The sequence below is a fragment of the Branchiostoma lanceolatum genome, chromosome 12 (assembly GCF_035083965.1).
Source record: "Branchiostoma lanceolatum isolate klBraLanc5 chromosome 12, klBraLanc5.hap2, whole genome shotgun sequence".
Lineage (NCBI taxonomy): Eukaryota > Metazoa > Chordata > Leptocardii > Amphioxiformes > Branchiostomatidae > Branchiostoma > Branchiostoma lanceolatum.
In genome coordinates, this window is record NC_089733.1 from 17356098 (window position 1) to 17373777 (window position 17680).

At 39.7% G+C, this 17680-nt stretch overlaps 2 protein-coding genes across 2 annotated transcripts in view; both read left to right on the forward strand.

The window, feature by feature from the left end:
* The first annotated feature begins 1558 nt into the window (after window positions 1-1558).
* On the forward strand, window positions 1559-4589 carry LOC136445920 (homeobox protein Hox-B6b-like). The gene is made up of 2 exons (XM_066444154.1): window positions 1559-2040; window positions 3743-4589. Exons 1-2 carry the CDS (start codon window positions 1665-1667, stop codon window positions 4006-4008), a joined length of 642 nt encoding a protein of 213 aa, XP_066300251.1. The 5' UTR covers window positions 1559-1664; the 3' UTR covers window positions 4009-4589.
* A 1153-nt stretch (window positions 4590-5742) lies between these two features.
* The window catches only part of LOC136445836 (homeobox protein Hox-B6-like), a 56867-nt gene continuing 44929 nt past the window's right edge, over window positions 5743-17680 (forward strand). Inside the window, exon 1 of the mRNA XM_066443981.1 lies at window positions 5743-6555. The gene's annotated coding sequence lies outside the window, so the exon portion shown is untranslated. The remainder of the gene's footprint in view (window positions 6556-17680) is intronic.

A 17680-nucleotide genomic window follows, 5' to 3' on the forward strand; every position in this document is an offset into this window, starting at 1 on the left:
AAAAGGGACGATGTTAAAGGGTTTATGGTGCTCCCAGTTCGCGTTCAGAACTCCGCTGGGCAGTTTCGTTTACCATTCGTGATCCACTCAGAGTCAGTGCGGAGTAGTAAAAAAAACAACTGGTGACTAACTTTCAACAGCGTTCTTACAAATCTCTACCGGTCGAATTTTGAGTCCTTACGAAACCTTAACGTAAAATAATGGAAACCAGCATGCGACCAAACTCTCTAAAGGAAAGAAAATGCGACATTCGTCCAGATGTTGCTGGAAAAATGATTGTGCAAAAAATAAAACACAGAAAGATAAAGAAAAAGACTGTAGACTAAGAGTTGTAACCGTGGCATTGTGATATGTTTGTCTGGTTCGAAGGTCAAGACAAAAACGGGAGAAGGGGAGGGACGGGCCCCGGCGGTTCCACGTGTAGCTAATAGAAATGTTTGGGATTCAAGATCTGCCCGGAATGTTTGAAAGAAAAGAAACATTGGAACATTTTGTAAGCTTTTCTATCGGGACTTGATAATAGCTTGTCTCGCAGATTCAAGCACTATGTAACCAAGCTAGATATGTCCTTCAATATTCTACTTGAAAACAGAAATCTTGATCATTTTGCGTCCTTGTGGAAAAACAGGAACATTTATTTCAAGAACATTGTTAGAATCAATTATTTCCCAGATTCCGAAAAGAGAAATCAAACAAGTTAATCTCTGTGCTTTTCACAATGTTTCTTTGGGTTTCTTCCGGTAGAAGAAATGCTTACAGACCTTGCCCTTATTCCCAGAATCTATCTAAATCCTCTCGAGCAAGCCTAAGTTCCCAACAGAGACGTTTAGAGATGCCGCGGTATCTATCTGCGTATCGGGAATGCCCCGTGTGAGATGGTTCTCTAGTGAGGGATAATGTAATAAAACCTGAACATGTATCTAGATTTGGTGCCACGAGTATCTTGTCCGAAGATCCAGCCACAGATTTAGAGAAGGGTAAGGTAGCTTCGTTTTTCTTAGCACGAGAGATCGCAGACGTCGATTTGAGAACAGTGACAACAGTTTTGTTCCGAAGAATTGATTTTGTCGCAGATGTTTACAAGCGTTTCAAAAATAGCTTTTCAACAAAGTACTCGTCGTTGAAACATACACGAACCGTTCTGATTGGTAATTTCCTCGTAATGATAAAACTCTGTCCGCAGGCATTACGGATAACAGCAACACAATCCTCTATAAAACCTCCGTAAAACCCAGAAACGTCAGTCTGCTGTTCAACGTTAGGTCGAAGGTGCAAACGTACAGACATTTGTGCCTCTGGGTCTACTTTAACAGACATTTCAAACAAAACTTCTTCCTAGATATCCCTGATAACAAAATACCTTAAACTCCTGGGGTGGAATTATAGCATGACATTCGAGCTCAGAGATACTGGCTTGAGAATGTTTTACGAAAACTTACTTCAAGTAACTTCTGGTTGTATCCGATTCTTGTCAAAGTTGCTTTTCACCAAATGGATTTCTTCATCTGTGTCTCAGTCTGACTGGCCAGTGGTGTTGGTTGGAGCAAGGACCTTGGTTGGAGTCAGAGAATAGCAGACTAGAGACCAGGATGCAGTAATCTGCGACACCTACAGCCGTCACGAGAGGAGACGTGCCGATTTTGTCACCAGGACAGAGACTTGCTATGAGTTCGTATCTCAACAACACCATGTACCAAAGAGGAGAGACATTCCCACACGCAGGTGTGAATTCCACTGTAGGAAACCACCATCCGTACTACAGTAGCTGGTACGGCTACCCGGCCGCCAACTTTCGCACGGACAGAGACAACGTGTCGCCGACGTGTACGTACGCCGCCGCCGCTGCCGTGGCCAACCACGGCCAAGTTCAGGACGGCCAGACGCCTGAGAACTGCTGTTGGAACGGACAAGACCAAGGCGCTCCTGCGGGGTTGCAGCAACAGCGACCGTCATGCCAACAGGAAGAGAAGACAACGACGATGGGGATGGCACAACAATCTCAGCTGGCGATCCCCTTCTATCCGTGGATGCGGACAGCAGGTAAGATCTTCTTGTGAATCTCTTGACGTAAAATCCATGAAAATAACAGTAGCGAAATAGGTTTCATAACAAAGTCATGTACATTCAGAGCTCCGTTTGTGTCGGTTTGACGGCCTTCCTTTGACTACAGCCTTGTCGGATTTGCTGCCGATTTTTTTTGCCTTTTATTAGCGGTTGGGTGGGACCTATACTGCTGGATTTATGCCCTTTAAAACGTTTTCTTAACGTCAGCTTGTCGTGAGTGTAATTGTCTTCGTTGTAAATTACGAACAGGCCATTATGACGGTCACGGGAAAATTCTACGCCCGTTCACAGCCAAGTACTACACACCACCGATGACATATGGCGGAGACCCAAGGAGAAAATTGGAATTACCATTGCTTCGTGGTGAGGCATAGCAGGAACAACCTTTGCTTTTCAGCACTATTAATCTAATATCCTAAAAGAAAGTTTCAATACAAAAACAATAAGGTAGATTTCAACAGTGTAGAGTAGAGTAGAGTTATGGCAAAGTCACCACAACGATGGTGTGTTTGTTATCACAATATTGACTAAAGGTAAATGTATGTGACAACATTGACAAGCAACATGTACTGTCAGATCTTGAGATCACAATGTTTCATTTCAAAAGGTGCTTTCAATTTTAACTTCTCGTATACACGTCTACGTGTAAAATTAAATTGCCATTTCAGTTTTTGTAAGTGTCGAAATGGCACCATGGTTCAGTGTGTTGTCTACTAGTTCACGATGAAGAAACGACAGAGAAGAAAATGTTCATAGTGTAATTTTACCACACGGGAGTAGCTAAAATACATTTCGACAGGTTGCAATTATAAGGTCAGGCTTAAAACATTTTTCACAATCCGTCTTTTGTACATTTTTGTCACTACGTTTTGGTTCTCTCGGTTAGCGTAATTGCACTGGGAGAACACCAAAAAGGCTAAAGACATGCTTATATGTCAACTTTTCTGCGATCCTTTCAGGCATAAAAGTTTGCTTTATGAGAAATCGTGAAATACCGTTTAAATTTTGTTTTGCTTGTACAAGAAGGTAACGTTTTGCTTGAAGTGTCTTTATAAAGAAATGTTGCTAAACCAAGAATTGAAGATGAAGTAAAGAATGTTTCAAATATCATCAGTCTTCCCATTCGTGTCTGGATAAGAAAAGTTCAACGAACACTTTCGGAAAACAAAAACGATCTACTATAACAAAAATCAGACACAATAAACATCGGGTATTAGTTTACAATGGTGTGTTATAGACTTCTTTTAAGCTTGTTTTGTTTTGCATTTGGTGTCTATACTTACTATAAGGTGTCAGATAAAAGTAAAGAAAGAAAGACTTTCTTTATCTCTCTGTCCGACTCTCTCTCTCCTCTCTACACTATCATCAAGTTTGCTTATGTATGCACTGTCTCTCCTCGCGACACATAGAGAGCATCCTACCTGACTGTAGACTCTACTCTACTCATGTACTAGCAAAATAATAGACGTAAACAAGGACAACAACAAATTATACTATGAAGTATGATTGTATACTGGGCCCTACATGGCCAAGAACCGCTGGACAGAGGAAAGTCTGGAGTCTGACAAGGGAGGGGTTTCTCTAAAGGAGTGACAAAACCCTGGAATGATGACGATTGTGTATGTTTTATTCTACTTTCTTGACGTGTTGTTTCTTTGTTGTGTTGTGTTCTGTCCAGGACCAGAACGCCGCCGCGGCCGCCAGACATACAGTCGCTACCAGACCCTGGAGCTGGAGAAGGAGTTCCACTTCAACAAGTACCTCACCCGCAGAAGGCGGATCGAGATCGCTCACGCCCTCGGCTTGACGGAGCGACAGATCAAGATCTGGTTCCAGAACCGACGAATGAAACTCAAGAAAGAAGCCGCCATGCTTTGCCCGCCAAAAGTCGAAGAAACTGAAAAAAGTTCCGACGGCCAGTCTGAAAAATCGGAAGAAGTTTAGAGGTCACTGATTGTAGAAAACGTTAACGTAAATGTTGCCAAAAATGATGTGAGGAAATTCGTACGATGGCCGTTTGTTTTGTGTCATGATAAAAATAATGAACAGTACTCAGCCCGTGTCAATCAAATATGAATGGAAACTATTTGTATAAAATCAATGAACTTACTTAGGAAAATTGGAATCAAGTTATAGTTAGAGATTATGACAAGAACTTCCAAAGATGTTTTTCTCTAAGTTTCAGCTGCAAGTGAATCGCAATGCCCGGAGAGGTGTTGAAAACGCATCCTTGTTACTTTGTTTTCGTCACAAAAAAAGCACCTGCGATATACCAACAACTTTGGGTGGGCAAAGTTTAGTCTTATCCTTATGTGTGACCACCTCAAAATGCTGCACTAATTGCAAATGTAAAAAGAAAAGTCATATCAGAGTCACTTTATGTAGAAATCAAGGTTTTAAACGTATCACGTGTGTATTTCAGACCATTTCATGCATTCCAAGTGCACTTGTGTCAACTTCCATCCCTTGTCACCGTGTCCTATACGTGTTTTTGTTGTGTCCATGCCTTTATGACAGCAACAAAAGTATGATCGTTTCAAAAGCATGGGTGCTGTAGACGATATACCTAAACGTGTATTTGCTGCAAAGTTGGTGTTTCTATATGTGGCTATTGCTTGTACTGTATAAGGTAAAACGATGTGGAAAAATTATTAAGATGTATATGTATTTATTGGAAGAATCATTGATCTGTGTGAACAAAACTGTATGGAACAACTTGAAATCGAAGAAAATTATGTTTGTCTATTTTTTGCTTCTTTAATTAAAGATATGGAAATAAGGACACGTATTCATATACCAAACTCTCACGCCTTAACTTAACATGATACCACTTGTTGAAAAAAAAACACATCCTGACACCGTTTAGTAACTACTGATACCAGTAAAGTATAAACAAGGTGAAGTCGTACTATACAAAGTACGTTATGTATAAGATATACTATTGTCTTTATCAAGTATAATATAATTTACGGCAAGACTAGGTAGATTCGTGGATAACTTTATCTAAGGAATCCCCAGCTTATTCCGATGCCCTTAACCGGACAGCTAGCATTTGTCTTACGGTGTAATGTGGACATTCAACCGCCGGGAAATCATCTTCAATCCGCTATCGGAGACAAAGGCATCTATTCTAGTACAAATGTTACAAAGTGCTGTAATGTCAAGGATCTTCACTTTAAAAGGAGCTGAAGAATCGCTTGTCCCCGACGGCTTCTTTTAAAACTACGGTCCTAGTGGGGAAAATGGGTCGTTTTTTTGTATTTCTATTCAGGGCCCGAAATTGACGGAGGTGTCTTCCCCGGCTAAATTACCATTTTTATTCGCTTGAAAACCTTCAAGTCACGAAATTGTAATTCAGCAAGACGCCTGGTCTTGTTGAAATGCTGCGGGGATTTGAGGATTTACTTGGATCGGTGGGTCGTAAAATAAAGTGACAAACGGCACACGAACTTTCAACTTCTCCCGGTTGGGCATATGGGTTCCCGTTGTTTTCTTGTGAAATGATATCCACTATATGAAATAGTACATACCTACGCAATGAGTTTGCCAACTTCAATCCAAGATGGCGGACTTGTTCACTGCTAAACAAATAGCTGATAGATTTCTTACCGCCTAGAGACAGGTGCATGTGCTACTCCCGTCCCCCTGTCGTTGGTTTCGTTTGTATTCGCTGAAATTATCCGGTTCAAGGTCAGCAAATCCTCTGTAAATCATGAGCGAGCGGGGAATGCCGGGAGTTTCCCCCGGTGGACCTAACCGTCACAAATTCAAACATCAGTACTTTTTATGACACGCTAATAATTAAGAAGCAAAAAGTCACTTCCCGCCCAAAGTACGCATTCAGCATTCAATATGGAGCCTCCCAATGGCAGCCCGGCATTGGGCATGATGGTGCAGCAAGAAAGCGGGTTTTATGTACTTTTATAGCTACTTAAACTTGAACGGGCGACATTCGAAACGACGGATTCCCGTGGCCCGACCAATGACAGACAGAACTTCCTCATAATTTTTGACATTGTTAACGATTTACAGGCGACCTGAGGGTTGTGACGCAATCCATATACTATCACAATAATCTGTAGCCTGCATTTTCGGCTTTCCAACCTAGCGTGTAAAATTCTGGGCGGTGTATGGGCGATATGGGATTATTCCGGCAGGATCTCGCCTCTTTCTTCTGTTACCCTGCCGTTTTCTGACAGAAAACATCGTCCATCAAGCCGCCTCTCCCGCGCGGGGAAACACCACACAACTTTTCTCGGCGAAAACTGATGACGGCCCGCTCCCAAACCCTCCCCTCACCGAGGGACGCCTGGAATATGTTCTTGTAGAAAAATGGGGAAGATATTTTGATGAATGTGCTGAAAGCGTCTAGCATGGAGGTAATGTTTCGAGAGTCCTCCGGGTCAAAACTGGCGATAATGTCCGCATCCCAATCCGGCAGTGTGGAAGGCGATGGAGAAGTGAGCTAGCTGCTGTCAACTGCAGCGCAAGGTAAGCAGCGTCATCCGTCTTTTTCTGGGCGGCGGGTTTTAGAAGTATGACGGGATAGCCGCAATCTTTCTCCGTCAGTTTACCTGCAGCAACTTTGTGTAATGGTCAATTTGCACCACGTATGTCGTCTTCCTCGTGACGAACAAAAACAGCAGGAAAAGGGAACAAGAAAGGTAGAATAAGTTCCGACTGGGTTGCAAAACGTTAAAATAACAGTTAATCCTTCCCTGTTTTATTTTTTTATTAATATTTCTGGCCGGAATGATTTCTCGGAGGATTGAGTAAAATTACAACACACACACATGTAGCAGTAGCATTGAAACGAAATATGTCGCTGGTCTCGAAAGCTTTTCTCATGGACGTTTATGCGTTATTTTATGGGAGAAAAATTGCGTTGTAAGCAAAGGGTAGATATGAGCCGCCATTGAAGGAACTACTAGCAACAAGCAGCTAAACGGTGAAAGTACGTGGAATTACAAATGTATATCGCATTTCAGAATCGTTCGAAAGTTGAGATATACTTACGAAATAGTCGTTTATACTTAGGGAAGCCTTAGTATATCATAGAAGGACAATAACTATAGTTTCTGTACATATATTTCCCCCACTAGGATTTAAGCAAATATTTGTGTCGAAATCATAATTAATCAGCTAAAAATAATGCTATTATCACAGTTCATATCAGAAAGATTGAGGTGAAAACAAAAGCGTTGACCTGGCGAGAACAACAGTTTGAGTGATTCAACTTTATTGATCGAAACGTTGCAAAAGTCATTTGCAGCTAGGGACGCGGGCAAAGCAGGGTTCAACCAGAGGACACACGGAAATCACGGTGATGCGATACAGTCGACGTGATATGCACATGACAACCGCACAATGCAAAAACATTTAGAGATATCTTTGAACTTTGTGTGTTGTATTCACTCCGTGTCAAAACCTGACGTGTTTCCTTTGAGATGATTCATTTTTTAATGTCACCATAAATGGCAACATGCTATATTAGTGCATAGGTACAGGAACAAAAGAAAGAGAATACCAGTAATATCATCTGACAATCGCGATCCATTTCCATACACAACAGTAGAGTAGATATTACACTCATGGCTCTTGGTTGCATAATTTTTCGAAGCTTCTCTTGTTTGTGGTTTTCGGTCCAGCTTGTGTCATGTGTTGTTTCTAAGGTTGCAGATCTTTGGTCGACGTTCTAAATATCTAACAATGGTAGATTTTAAAAGAAAACCGGGCCCAAATGAGTTTGAAAATAACCTGAACTTAGCTCGGGTTTTTGACGTGGAAAAACTTGTTGCTTCTACGAAGAAATGCGAATATTGAGGACGAATCGAATTCTAAAATTGATGAAACTGGTCCATTTGCGGTTCAAAGAAGCGGAAAGGTTCTGAACATGAGTGATTACACGTGTGCAGCCGGGTCAGGATTTCCAATATCGTGTAATTTTGTGCGCCGGTGAGATTCGTGCGAGTCTTATGTACGCGCCAACATTCTAGCTGAAAGCAAAATGTTGTATCACAGTGTAGTTTTCAAACTGAATGAATCTCTGGAGATGCGTGAGCATATCTAAATCTCATCCACAACTTATAAGGTTTAACATCTGTGATGTTTGAATTAGTAAAGGTATCATTACCTGAAACATATAAATGAAAATAAATGAATTCATTAATATTGTATAAAGGTAGATTATGGCTTTGAAGAAGAGCAACTAGCTATGACAGAGTTTCCACGTTTGTAGTTAGTTGACAATATTTTGCTGTCTATTTATCCTCGACGACGGGGAATGAGCCAGAGATAGAGAGAGTTAGGGATTCTTGTTGCGTTCTAAATACTAAATAACAAACTCTCTACATTGCCCGCCAAATCACAACATAACACCGAAAACAACATGACTTCTTATGACTAACTGTATATCACAAACTTCAGTCAGAACTATATACACCTAACCGCGAATTTCAACGTCTAAAATGGCAACAAAATAGGGCAGAAAATAGGCAAATATCTATAGATGTAGAGTAAGTTAGCTTGTAGTCTTATTATTTCGTTTGTAGATACTATACTATACCGATCCGACGTCTAGAAGTACATATTTGCAACGCTTGTAGCAACATAGACAGGGAAGTATATGCGAATCTTGAAAGGGTGCAGTTATAAGAGTGTCCCTCTGTGGTATGTACTTCTGACGTGTACGTCTCTATTATCAACTTCTGTAAATACCTTGTTTACCAAACATCATGTCACCGAATGTCTCGCGAAGTTCACATTTTCGTGTACTTCAGTAGAAACAACATTAATACCTTCTTGCTGTCGCTGTGTTTAAGTTGGTGTGTTTTTTCCTGGAAGTAACATATATGCATACCTAAAACGTGTAGTACACGTTTTTGAATTCTTCTAAACGTACACAATGCACATTTAAATGTTAAGTTATATGTCGGTAAAAGGACCAACGGCATTTCAGAGTTAACTCTTATGTGATTCAACTTCATTCTAATACTGAAATGATAGTTTTCGTCTGAAAAGGTTAAGTCATTTCAATGATGATTGCAACTTCAATCTACCGAACACTACTCTACTCTTCATGTATATGATTTGTTTTCTACAACATTTTGCTGTCTATGCGTCTACCTTCCTTGATTGTGGTTTACACCACAGCAAGATGACTATGCTTATATATTCTGTGATACCATTATGTAGTCTGGATGTGCATAGTTTTGATCAATTATACATTGAGAGGAATCGTGGGAGCGAGTATTCGTTGAAACGTTCGCTGAAATAATCTCAACCAATTTAGAATCCCAATGCCATTTGTGTCTGTAAAATCAAAGTGTTGAGTATGGTATTCTTTTTTTTGATCGTTCGTACTTTGTTTAGCTTCCAATATTTGTTGTTCAGTTGTACCTCTATCGTTGATAGCAATGGCGGTTGAATCGTTTGACTACAATCGGAAATCGTGCAAAAAAGGACAGAATTCAACAGTATTGTTCGAAGAGTTGCGAGAATTGCAATTACATATCCTCTCATGTGGTTCCGATTCTATAAACATGTGAGATTTCGGTTGCACTGTACGTTCTAATTCTACTCTACTCTACTCTACTCTACTCTACTCTACTCTACTCTAAGTAGAACATGTTCCAATGTAACACCAAGTGAATTTCACGATTTCAGTATTACAGATATCACAAATAACATTGCAAATCACTCTACTCTACTCTACTCTACGCACAAGCTCATCAGTATTGTCTTGTCTTGTCTTGCTTTTACTGCGCACACTCTTGTTGAAGAGTATTATCGCAAGAAATAAGTATTGTTTGAAGATTTGCAAGAATTGCAAGGCATATCATCTTATATCGTTTGAATTCTATAAACATGTGAGTTTTCGATTGTGCTGTACGGACTAGGGAAGACATATTCCAAGTTAATTTCACAATTTCAGTATCACGGATATCACAAATAGAAAACACTGCTCTGCTCTGCGAATACGCTATAACGAAACATAGTATAGAAATACTATCTATGTGGACATATCTATGTATGGTACAGTGTCTGACAACTAAGCTGTTCAAAGCTCAATAACAGAAGTTCGAACTAACATCAAACTTACTTCAAGGCTGATATAAGCATATATCTTAATCTGTTTATGTGCTTTTCAACATATGGAATTGATCATACAGTAAAATGGCACTGAACATTTCAACTATTTGTGTTGAGGTGACAATCTATCCGGTGTGTTTATTTCTTACTTGGAAAGCAGGGTAGTAAAGTTTGAAAGAAGGTGTTACATGTATCTGGAAGAATCCGTCTAAAACACAACATGGTTTGACACTTTGAATAGACGTGTCTAAAGTAATGTATAGTATTGAAAAGAACGCATCTGTTCCGAATTGATGAACGACAAAGCTAAATTATTAAAGCAGTTATACCGACATTTCTTTCCCGCCATTGTTTGCCGGGGTAGAAAAGATATCGCCTCTCGACCAACCAGGCAGGGAGTTCACCTGACAAGTTTTTGTTGTTTTTCTTTCACACCAAAATTGCATGTTTGTTTCATATTATTTATAGTTGTGTTGATTAACACTAGCAAGGGTTGTGTAACTGACACTCCCGGCGTGAAAATTGGACGGAAGTTGGGAATATAAGGTGACGTGGAAGAGTTACTACCGCCAGTGTTTCCCCAATGTTTTTACGGCTTCTCCAGTCTTTATAACCGTCTGGCCGCCTGGTTAGACCAGTCTGGAGTCGCGGGCGCTCACGGATTCAGGAGAAGAAAACTTACATCATGGCATTCTTTGACGTAAAGGTAAGTCAACAGCTAAACATAAGGTAGATTATTGTTGGTAACATTTTACCTTTAAACGTAGTTCAAAATGGACATTCCAAGTTCTAAATTACTGTCAAGATATAGACATTTGGTAGAGATTGGAATAAGTCACAATCAGAAAGTATTTTTTTTATAAAGGGTCATCAGCCTTTATTGTCTTTGCTTCTTCTCTGTTCTAATCTAAAATTACTAACACAGGTGAGATGGACATAACTTTGCAGCTAGAGTAGGTAAATGTTCCTTGCTAAATGTTTACACGCGGGAATACAGTGCAAAGTGTTGAAGTTCTAACACAGCCGTGCGTGTGTCTCCCGAATAGTTATGCATCTTTCAGACTACCATTTGCTTTTACACGACAAATTTCTCTACTCCTGTCTCATTTGTAGGAGTCAGTCCTCAGGCTTTCACAGGAAAGATGAAATTCGCTAGCATCAGTCCAAACCTTTCTGTAACTGATCGAGAGACTGGTTCTTCTTGCTGAACGTGGTGTTAGAAGTGCTTACTGCATGTTTGGTAACAAACACAAGTGTTATAGGGTAAAGGGAAACGAACTATGCTGTCAACACCGTCTGCAAATAGTTCGGTTTGTCAAACACGTTACAGATGTCTGTAGCGTGTGAACAGGACGGCTTTAGATATAATTACAGAAATTAGGCAACTCCTGTCACTACCAGAACAGTCTGTTTAACGAAATGAAATTGTTCAAGGACTTACTCTGCTCTAATACTAGCTAATCATGTTTATACGATTTCTCTGGAGAGCGCTAGCGCGAGGGTGAAGCGTATTCTAGAGTAGAGTAGAATTCTATCCATAAATTGGTTTGAACATACAATATCTGGAAACGTAAAGTACAGTTGATAACGCCACCATGTTCTACGTGTTCATTTGCAGGAGGTAACGTGATTTTGGTACGAATTGGGAGGCCAGTGTTCTTCTGTTAGAGACAGTTAGACTCGGGTGCGCCCTGTTGAGACCGAAAATTGTGACAACGTTTTGGTGTCACCGCGCTTCTTTCAAGCCTTTTCCTCCGCTCGTTTGTACCACATGCTTCCCGACCAGTTTGTTATACTGTGTAATCTTTGCCTGTTATGTGGTTTAGGCTCCTGTTCGGGTTGTACTCTTTAAAATTACTTGGTAGTCTCGTACTACGGCGTAGAACGGCGGCAGTAGCATTGCGTACGGTGTACAACTCTGCACAACGCGCCGAATATAGTTCACCTCTCGATTTACTCCGTGATTTCTTCGAAGCATTCAGCGTTTTAGAAATAATTCTATACCTACACGTATACATATTACCTTACCATGCTTTATGTATTATATGTATTTACCTCGTTCAATTATTTTGAATGTTATAAATGTTTGAAGACTTTTAAAGGAATAGAAGGCTTCGCACAAGCCCAACTATACAGCTGATTGTGCTCTAGGTGTTGGGAATACAGAGAATAAACTAGTTGTTGTAGTAATCTTGTAAGTCTAGATTTCTATATTGTAAGGAAAATTGAAGTTATCTTAATATAGATGAAAGCGCAAAACATGGACAAATCAGAATAACTGCACTCAGTACATTAGCAGATATTGCGCAAGCAAAGATATAGTATGCTAGTTTTGAATTCAAAATGCACTGCACTATCACTATGATAACGATACCTCTTGTATAAATTCTTGGAGTTTGGGAAATTTTCGTTAACTTGTGTTAGGTGACAAATAGGACACCCAATGCCAGTGCTGGGACAAAAAATTGCGTAGTTCTAATATTTTCAAAAGTGTCTAAAAAAACCCATTAAAACGGATAATCAACTAAGTTTGTTAACCGTGATAACCTATTTTCTAACCCATTCTAATACTTATTTTCTGTAGACATAGAAGGGTAAATTGAGTCAGACGATAGCTCTGACACATTCACAACAGTGGTTCCTACCATAATACCGTCAAATTCAGAGCTTATTCAAACTGGATGTAAAGCATCCTACCTGACTGTAGACTCTACTCTACTCTACTCTACTCTTCTCTACTCTACTCTACTCTTATATACAATCGCATAAGCCGAAGCATTTTACCTAAAACGTCTATATACTACAATATATACGACGACTCGGTGGTTTGTATAAGTAACTCCCTAGTTAAAAGCCTTATACCTTGAATATCGTCAAATTCGGAGCTTATAAACATATGCTATCGCACAAGTCAAGATACTACAATATATACGACGATTCGGTGGTGTCTACAACTATCTCCCTAGTTGGAAGCCTTATGGAGCGAGGGTTGATAAAGGAAAGCATACATACCTCTACAGTCCTAAGGTTATGACCGCGCAGCGACTAGTGAGGATACGCGCCAAGGAGAGACACACAGATTCACAAGTGCTCCTGATTTGAGCGAGTAACTCCAGATGTAGATCTAACCACTCCCTTTCGGCACTGAACTTGGAACTTATTAACTAGATTTGTACTCTCTGGAACTGTTGTCAATGCCCATATCATTTATAATAACCTGCTTGTTTAGGTCGATCAGGAAAAGGTTTAAAATGGTACAGACGAGTTCTAAAAATACAGGTGGCATCCATCATTGCTGCAGTCAAATCTTTCAACTTAGAATAATTTTATTACACATATCATAACTGCAAGACCATTTAGGGTAGATTTTAAAGAATAGATGTCAAAGTGTGATATATATAGAACATGCGATAAAACTGATTTCGTCTCCTACTAGGTACAAACCGTGAGGTTCACAGTTTCCCCAGTGATCCGAACTGGTCCCCTCCCAGCGCCGTACCGCCCGTACACACAGTCAGACATAGATCGGTCACGTTGTTGTTTAACCCTACTCGAACAGTTCCAGATGGGCGGGTGACCTATCCCCGTTGCCTTTGGCCTTCCAGGGGTTTAATTTCTCCATTATGTTGCTTATTTGTACTAAGTACTAACAGCTAAGCTCTACCTTACAAAATATCCTTACTAATCTTACGTGCTGGTAAACATTTTCAAACAGACAGACGTCATAACAAACGTAAGGGAGACATATCTTGCCTAAGGCTTTACCGACAATACACAGACAAGGCGTCATAGACCTGACATGACCGGATTTACAGTAAATATACTCGGCTTGCTCCGTGAGGTATTGTAGAGTTGATCTGAAACAGTTTTTGTGTCCGAACACGTCTGCGTGTCAATGGTTCGCCATGACCCCTAAAACACACGTCCGAATGAATCCACTAGGAACACTTATATGTCCTTAGATGCCCCTGAAGAGCAAGTAAATCCAGACATTTCTTTGCCAAAAAAAACGAAGCGGTACATACACTATCAGCACTCGACTGGCAAGACGGTTCGCATCCAACGGTGGTCAAGACGACGTGTAGTTTTAACTATACTGTTAGACTAGGTATATCAGTCTATACACTGAAAACTGGGTCAGGATATAAAATATAGGGACCGGCTTGACACTAACATAATTTAGCCTTACTGGCGGCTAGTTGGCAAGGGTTGCCAAACCTACCCTTGTAAGTTGTATGATGTAACATCAATTCCTATTTTTGTAATATGGAAGACTAACTGTACTGTTCTATCACCTGATACGATGTACCTAACTGGTTAGATTTGTTATAATGTGTTTACATTCAAACTTCACCATATAAGGTAGTAGTGTACAATACAATACAAAAGAATCTAAACTTTCGAAACAAAACAACCTAAACTTAAGAAACACTTCCAACTTAAAGAGTTTAATGTTTGGGATAATCATCAGTTGGTTTGCGACTGCTAATTTTATTTTTTATTTTTTTCAAATGTAAACTTTGGTTGACTTCTTAGCTGGCTAAATAACTGAAGTTTAGGAATGGTTCGGAAGTGAGGCCGACTCTGTTGAGCTTGCAATTTGTTGAATGTCAAACATGCGGTTTACACCGCAAACTGTTTAGATTAGGCTGAGAATGTAAAATTCTCAAGCAAAGTACGTATATCCCAAACAAATAGAACTTTGTATTGTTTTTTTTTCTCACAAATACTGCAGAATTATACCACAGTTATAAAACAACAACTCAAAGAAAGAAAAAAACCATGTTGTTATAAAGTCAAGTCAAAGCCTTTATTTTTCGGTTCATTCGTATGAAACTTTGGACTTTGCTTCATTTTGTGTACTTTTTAACATCGTGTGTACAAAATGTACAAGTTTAGAAACATATCTACTTTGAAGCGCGCTACAGAAAATTTGTTTACACTTTTGATGACATCTGCCCCAATTTTCGAGTCACATGACCATTCGTAACCTTTGGTAGTTTGACCCCTTGTGGGACACGAGCGACGTTGAACAAGATCGCGATTACGATAGCAATCCATTACATTTAATAATTAATGCACCACCATTATAATATGACGTGTAATAATGACCTTCCCATACTTTGTGATATGTCGAAATTTATAACAGCATTTAAAGAAAGATAAACAGACCTAGCACAGCGCTATGTCAGCAATATACCGCTATTATAAAACAGTTACTCTAATGTCGCTATACACATAGAGTATGCTGTATAAAGGTCAACTTCATTTCTATGAATTGTAAACACTAGAGGTATGGATGTCTAACATTGTATAGTTTGGACTATTGTACTGAATACACGATTAGGACAAATATTAGATTCTACAGTCAAATATTAGACTGTAGATATTATTGTAACTTTCCTATACGTTACAATACTATCTACAGTCAGAAAAAAACAACTCAAAAACACGCGAGAACGGCATTGGTAAAATCAGCTCTTTTAGTTATTTTATACTATATACTGTATGTTTATAATAATATATACAATTCAAAACAGTATGCTCGAAATAACGCAAACAAAGTAAAACCCTTCCCTTGACAGTTTTAGTACCAAAGTCCTGAGAATTATAAAGACGTGGACCACAGTTCAAGTACTAATTATACTTACTGAATATCAATCCTATAGACAATTAGTGTTCAGTTCGGACAGAATAATACTATACATTGTCAAAGTGTGTATGCATTTTCAATTTTACTTCTGTCATCATCATATAAACTTGTAAATGTCCCATGGTTGCAATAGCTTGATCTTTGCTCATTCTTATCATTTTGGGGTCGCCTCACTTTTGAACGACAGAAGCTTGCCAGATATTCTCATCTTCGGCTTGCGTGGCCTAAGGATAAGGCGGAATGATGTGTACTTTTATACATGCTGAGAAGAAACGAATGTTTTTTTTATTTGTTTTCAACTTTCCTTCTCCTATCCTTAATAACAATTCATTACAATCTGCGGTAAGACAAGACATAATATTTGTGTTCGAGAAACAAAGTCTCACCGTCAGAAGTTCTGGTTGAAAATAACAATATCCTTTGCTTATTTTCTATCCGTGTAAGTATATTACCTACGATATTGACTATTTCTATCTGTATAATCGAAGGTCCCCTTTCATATTTGAAGTAATAGGTTAGGACGTCATTTGTAAGATAAGGTGGACTATCTCCTTGTTGGTCCATCCTTTTCCCCAGACGTACAGATAGTTTAAAACACGTTCTTTTGACTCCGAGTCGATAGCGAGAGAACTCAGGAACAGGATAAGATTCTCTGACCTAATCCCCCATCTCACCCCTCACTTTGTACATTCAGCAAGAGATAGATTCCCGCTTTACGTCCCATTTCTAAAAGCACGACATAATGATGGGTTTACCGGGAATTGCGCGAACAAAAAACATTGAAGGCGCGCAGATAGCGTTGCTGGCCTCCGCGAGATAGTGTATTATTTGAGCAAATGAAACGTATCAAGTCTGGAAAGAATTGTGGCCGACCATTTCCAGTGAAGCCTATTTGCTGTGGCATCTCCGGAGCTGTAAAAATGGCGCCCGGATACTTGAAAAGGTCAGGGGTCACTCATCTGGCCCGCTAGAGCCTGTATGCTATCGACCCCGCATTGTTAGCTTGATACTTTGCGGCCGTAAAGAAGACATAAAGCGATTCTACAAATTCTGGAACCAAATCTCACCCGACGTTCCCCGGCGCGAGAGTTTTCGTCGGTGCTTTAGGTGATATTGCTTTGTCCGCAGCGGTTTTCGTCGAATAAGGTTGTGATAAAATATCGTAAAATCCCCGAATTCCCGCTAGATATCGACCGCAACTAATGCCGCGTTGAGCCTCTTATAAAAGTGGCCTGGCAAGAAAAAAGGGACGACTTTGAGAAAAAGAAAATCAGATATTTCCTGCGGGTGTTTTGTCATTGCGTCTGCGGCCTAAGCCAATGGCAAATGTCGTCTGAGATCGAATCAAGGGTCATAGACTGGACAGATCAGTCTTGTCCTTTCACATGTCACTTCCACCATTCTGCGCCGGGCTTCAGCGCACTGCCACCCATTTGTAACTGCGGCTATCGCAAAATCCTACAAATAGAAAGAAAGCGACAAGTTCTTTTTCCCGAACAATTTTATCTGTATAGTTTAAAACACTTTATGTTTCATTTCAAAGTTTCACCGTGCGACAAACAATTTGATAAAAATTCCCTCTCGACAGGACCTTTAACTATTTCTCTGAAGAAATCTAATTACTTAGGATAGTTTGCTACAAAGCTACAAACTGTTTTTCAGCTCTAAAACTTTACATAGGACAAGAGGAAAACCAGCTCCGTTTTTTAGGTTATAACATTGACTTGGAACCAAAACAAAACAAACTCCGAACAAACAAATACTTGTGAATAAGCGAAAGGAATTGAATCTAAGTATTAACTTTATACTTATCATTCAAAAGGCTTCTAAGAGTCTGGATTACAACTTCCACTTTTGTATTCCTACAATTTC

What these genes read in the sequence shown, in the direction of transcription:
- LOC136445920 (XM_066444154.1), top strand. Translation starts at nt 1,665, where the DNA reads ATGAGTTCGTATCTCAACAACACCATGTACCAAAGAGGAGAGACATTC. An exon ending in TCCGTGGATGCGGACAGCAG is followed by an intron (nt 2,041 to 3,742) that starts GTAAGATCTTCT and finishes TGTTCTGTCCAG; the next exon opens with GACCAGAACGCCGCCGCGGC.